Source organism: Lepisosteus oculatus, chromosome 1, assembly GCF_040954835.1.
Source record: "Lepisosteus oculatus isolate fLepOcu1 chromosome 1, fLepOcu1.hap2, whole genome shotgun sequence".
Classification (NCBI taxonomy): Eukaryota; Metazoa; Chordata; class Actinopteri; order Semionotiformes; family Lepisosteidae; genus Lepisosteus; species Lepisosteus oculatus.
The window spans coordinates 22,461,787-22,467,838 of record NC_090696.1 but is presented as its reverse complement, the minus strand read 5'-3'; the positions used below and the strand labels follow the sequence as shown (position 1 = coordinate 22,467,838).

Below are 6,052 nucleotides of genomic sequence, written 5' to 3'. Positions count from 1 at the left end.
AGAAATCTAGTGTATGAGGGTAACATAAGGGGAGGCGTTTTCATACAGACTATAGGGATGGGAAATTACTTCCCCAGAGGGAAAAAGGCTGTGAGCATAAACCTAGGACGTAATGCATGAAGTCTTGCGCACTGATGACACAGACTGTACAATATCATGCTGGGCATGGTTACAACCCATATATATAACAATTTATTTTGAAAATGAAGATTCGAAAGTTAGAAAAAAAGTTCTTATTTTGATGTCTGTTGATATTAAGATGATTATTATTATAAGGTTTTATCATTATCCTTATTTTACTTTAAAAATAACACGATTTAAACACACTCTAACTAGACAGAGCCACTTAATTGACCATGAAGATAGCCTCAAACTGCCGATTAAATGACTAAAAGAACAGAAGGGCGATGATAAAAATAAAAGTGTGAATACAGCCAAATGCAAATATGGGAAATAGTTCAGCTGACTAACCTGTATTATTTCACAAATACTAAACTTCGGACTACTGAGAGCAGTGGTGAGCATCACGTGTTAAAGAAACATTAAAACCAGAAGCCCTTATATTTTCACTGTGGACTAGACAGCCTGAGTGAAAACAACATGAAGCAGTGATCGGAAGACGTTCAAAGGGTGCATGAAGGTAGCGTTCTCCTTAATTCGTGTGTTTCCGTAGTGAAATGTATCTCATTTTATACCATTTTAAAACTACAGGTTATTATTATACAAAACAGATTTACGCGCCGTTATGCGAATAGCTTGATTTTATAGAACAGACGGTTTCATATTATTAGAACAACTTATTAATTCATCAATTAATGTGTATTGAAATCGCATGTTTTCCTTTTACAAAATGTTTAATTTGTTCTGTGCCACGACATTGGTTTGCATTTCCACGATTTACAGCATAGTGAGTTAATAAGAAAAATCCTCCTTATTCTAACAAAGGCTGTTTGTGAAAACATTAACAGTATACAATATTCATTTTATGTTAATCATTTTATGATGGTCGTATTCCTCTATCACTATGCATATTAAAGTGTGATGTGCACAGAAAGTGTTATAATCAGTAGGTAGAACATTGCACTCCAAGAAAATTTGGGAATGGGAATTCTCTGATAAATAGAGTCAGTTTTGGAGTTTTTTATAAGGTTTATTTTAATGATGTAATTTGGCAATTTAGGATTGTATATACAGAAGGTGAAATCAGTATAATATATAAACTGAGTAAGTGACAACTGTAGGACATGTTTAGAGTTCTTTGACAAATACAAAATACAACTTCTTAGGGTAGAACAACAACGAAATCAATGCAACAACAAATTCATACTATAGAGTTTAGTATATCTAAGAATGCATGCCTTATGTTAGTTGTGAGCTCCTTTTGCAATTATTTTTGTTTTTGTATTCCATAGACTATTGTATTATTATACTATGAGATTTTATGTATTGAGTGAATGAATACTTACTGTAGCTCTGCAGTAGATATTTTCTGTACAAAAAGAGGTCCCTTTGCCAGAACACCATCAGACAGGACCCTAAGGAGGCAAGCATAGCCATAGCACATAAAAATGAACTAGAGATTGAATAGAAAATTACATCTTCTTAGGATTTGGAAATATGGGATTTGAGAGGAATTACTGGTGATTTTGTACATGTATGTGATTTTAATAATTGCAATGATAGCATTAAGGAGAAATGAGATATACTGTAGCTAAATTGAGAATATTTATGTTATATATAAAGATGTTAAAAATAGTAAAAGTTGAATCAAAAACAAAGCTAGTTCAGTCATATTAAACAAGGTTTACACAAAGAGGATGAGTGTACACCAAAATATCTTAAAAAGAACAAGCCAGGAAGTGATAAAACAAGGAGTTTCCACAAGACTACACAATATGCCAAGTGATTTATTGCTCATTAAAGAAATTCTACAAAAGATAAAGAACAAACTCATTAATGGGGTGGATGAATTGAGCAAACAGTGGTTTTAACACCCTGTAGTGAGATTAAATTGAATAACATATAAATGCTGTATCCATCAACCACTTTAGCTTTGTAATAATGATTCTTCATAAATGGCATCTACTACTACAGCTTCACAGTTTATGAGGACTTGGTCCGGTTCTATGCTGGGGAGAGTTCTGTATGGAGTTTCCAGGTGCTCCCTGCATCTACATGTTATTTCTCTTGGCTTCCTTCCATCTCCAAAGAGATGTTATTTAGATTTGATTGGCTTTTTTATGGCCAGCAGCCATATCACTCTGAAAATCACAACTGGCAACCCATTGAAGCTAAGCAGGTGTGAGCCTGGTCAGTACCTGGGAAAGACTAAGGTTGTTGCTGGAAGACGTGTTAGTAGTGCCAGCAGGGGCGCTCACCCTCCGGTCCATGTGGGTCCTAATGCCCCAGTATAGTGACGGGGATACTATACTGAAACTGATCGGATGTGACATAAAACCGAGGTCCTGACTTTCTGTGGCCATTAAAAATCCCGGGGCGTTTCTCGAAAAGAGTAGGGGTGTAACCCGGTGTCCTGGCCAAATTTCCCATTGGCCCTTACCAATCATGGCCACCTAATAACCCCCATCTATGAATTGGCTTCATTACTCTGCTCTCCTCCCCACTGATAGCTGGTGTGTGGTGAGCGTTCTGGTGCACTATGGCTGCCGTCGCATCATCCAGGTGGGGCTGCACATTGGTGGTGGTGGAGGGAAGTCCCCATTACCTGTAAAGCGCTTTGAGTGGTGTATCCAGAAAAGCGCTATATAAGTGTAAGCAAGTATTTATTTATTTTTTTAAATTTACCTGTTACGCTTGAATGGCTGGCTTCCCATCCAGGGTGAGAGCACTCATGTATTCTCAGTCCTGCCTTGCACCCTATGCTTCTGGGACACCCTATGTTTCCATGATCCTCAGTAGGACATCGAGCCTTCTGATTATGGCTGGATTATTGCAATGGAATATATTACATTTTTCCACTACAGAACACAATAATGATAAGCTTAGTTATTTAGCCTCTAAATTTAGTTAATTAGCCTCTTGAAGTAAAGTCTGTGAACTACAAACTAAAAGAAAGTGCACAATATAAAACAACAATATAACAATGTAAAAGACAATTAAGGCTTACTTAATGTGTCATCTTACTTTGGATCACATTTTGTTACATTGTGATATGAATATAAGCAGTATACACTCTTCAAATTCATTGTGATTTTTCAAATGTTATGCCATGTGATTCTCATTCATCTCTTATATGACTTATTGGTTTTAATTTCTTGTTGACAGATATCTAAGAGAGCATCCAGAATGGATCTGGAATATCCCAATGGAAGTGAAGTATCCAAAGATAATACCTCAGCTTTCTTTAATTCAGATTTCCCATTATGGGAAGATTTCAATAGCAGTGTAGATGATGTTCGATACTTCTTGATAGGGCTGTACACATTTATAAGTATCTTGGGTCTCCTGGGAAATATTCTTATATTAACTGCCTTGACTAGAAAATGGAAAGAGAAGACAATCATAAACTTTCTTGTTGGAAACCTTGCATTTTCAGACATTTTGGTTGTTTTGTTTTGTGCGCCATTTACATTGACTTGTGTACTGCTGGATCACTGGGTTTTTGGAGATGTCATGTGCCACATTGTTCCATTCTTACAATGTGTTTCTGTTATGGTTTCAACCTTAGTACTGATGTCAATTGCTATAGTTCGATATCACATGATAAGCCATCCATTGTCCAGACATTTATCTCTGAATGCTGGATATATCCTTCTTGGAATAATTTGGACACTTGCTCTTTCCATCTGCTCCCCCTTGCCAGTGTTCCACAAGACAGTAGACCTGAGTGAAACATTTCACTTAGAATCACTAAAAAACAAGTCACTGTGCATTGAGTCATGGCCTTCAGGTGGGTACAGAACAGCATTTACGATAAGCCTGCTTTTTGTACAGTATATTTTGCCACTAGTGTGTCTCACAGTTAGTCATGCCAGTGTATGCAGAAGAGTCAGTTCCAGTGTTCCAAGCCACCTGCAGGTGCAGACAGAAGAAAAGGAAATGATAAATCTGACTTTACAGCAACCCAACCAGAAGAGCTGCATTCCCACCCAATTCACAGACTCAGAAAAGTGGAAATTAGTACTTGCACAAAAACAGCGAAAACGGTATAACAAAAAGACATCCAGTGTGGTTCCAGCCATGTATAGCCATGAAAATGATTCTGCTGAGTACTTGCATCCTCAAAGCCAACACCACCCTTCAACTTTGCTCTTATCCGGTGTACCAGTGTGTTTCGAGCTAAAAGAAGAGGAAGCTACAGAGCTACATAAAATGCTCACTATCTCAAAATCAATCTCTAGAATGAAAAAGAGATCCAAAAGCGTTTTCTTCAAGCTGACCATTGTGGTTCTAGCATTTGCTATTAGCTGGATGCCGCTACATATTTTCCATCTTGTTACAGACTTCAGCGCAAACCACATCTCCAGTCGACACTTTAAATTGATATATTGTATCTGTCATTTGCTGGGAATGCTGTCATGTTGCTTAAATCCGGTTTTATACGGGTTCTTAAATAACGGTATTAAATCTGATTTGCTATCTCTTCTCAAGTGCTTCTACATATCCTAATTACACAATTTTGAGTAATGTTTGCAAACTTTATAAATAAAAAGAAGACTCACATTTTCCTAGATAATATTTGCTTTATACACACATATTATACTGTACATAAAGTTCAAGTAGGGAGCTGCATCAGCATGTACAGTATAAGCTGCAAAGGAACAGATAAAGTTTTATTCCATGCTGAAAGGAAAAGAAAAGAGACACAACGTTTCATAATGTATCACACCTGAAGAAAGCTTCATAACCAAAACGTTGTATCTCTTTTCTTTTCCTTTCAGCATGGAATAAACCTTTACCCATTCCTGTACAAACAATAAATACACTATAAGCATATGCAAATGTCTTTCAGAGTACTTCACTTAAATCAGTTTTGTTAAATAATATAGCAAGAGTATTTTAGAAAGTATTTAAGTATATTGTGTATTTTGGGAATTCTCATATGTCTGCAGTATTCTTTTACATATTTGCCTTTACATTGCATTGTTTTGTGTGTTTGGGTAGTGGAAAATACAGCACAATAGATTGTTTAATTAACCAAAGAAAACAAAATCTAAGAAACCTGAGTTTGTTGATTGGAACCAAGGTTTAAGAAATGATGAAGGTTAATCTATTTACATATATAATGAGGACCTTTTCCAAAACAGCAATGCCTTTTCGTGACGAAAGATTGATTAATACCCCTGGTAGCAGTATAAAAATATTAAATAAAAGCAATTGTGAAGAAGTGATGTAAATAGAAGGAGCAACATTTATTTTCAGGATTTCACAATTTATTTGTGTTTGAAACCTAGGTTTGTGATGTGTGTGATTTGCGTGATTTTTATGGATATACTGTACTAAATGTGTCTCTATAAATACTTTGGTCCTAATGGAATGGTTATTGCTGTTTCAACTAATATGTTTTCTGAAATGGTGTTATAGTGTATTTGACAATGTATTCTTCTGTATGACCTTAGTCTGCTAATAATGTATTTACAACTGCATTTAATGCTATAACAACTGATTATTAGAGATTTTTAAGAGACTGATTTAAAAGCCAGTGTATGAGTACCATAAAGTTACCATAACAGTAAATAGTAACATCTTGAAATTATAATCAGTTGCACACTGGAGTGCAGAATGAGCATGCTGAACACTAAATGCTGAAGATTGACTGAACATCTTCTAAATATTTTAATAAAAACAGAAATTTACATTAAATGATTCTGTTACCAGGCTTTTGTTTAATTGTTTTATTTTATGTTTCCATTGTTATTTAGTAGACACAAACATGCAGATAATGTACACCTTCTGTCATATTACTGTATGTTTGAATGGAGTGACCTTATTCTACCTGTAACATTGATTAAAAATTAGAAGAGGTCATTTGACCTATCTAGCCTATTTGATTGTCAGTAGCTAGTTAATTTGAGAACCTCATCCAACAGTT

The 6,052-nt window shown here is 35.5% G+C and overlaps 1 protein-coding gene across 1 annotated transcript; it reads left to right on the top strand.

The window, feature by feature from the left end:
- The first annotated feature begins 332 nt into the window (after positions 1-332).
- LOC102695192 (neuropeptide Y receptor type 5) lies at positions 333-5,823 on the top strand. Its single transcript, XM_006629428.3, has 2 exons — positions 333-640; positions 3,286-5,823. The coding sequence occupies exons 1-2, from the start codon at positions 635-637 to the stop codon at positions 4,627-4,629; spliced, it is 1,350 nt and encodes a 449-aa protein (XP_006629491.2). The 5' UTR covers positions 333-634; the 3' UTR covers positions 4,630-5,823.
- Positions 5,824-6,052: the final 229 nt, after the last annotated feature.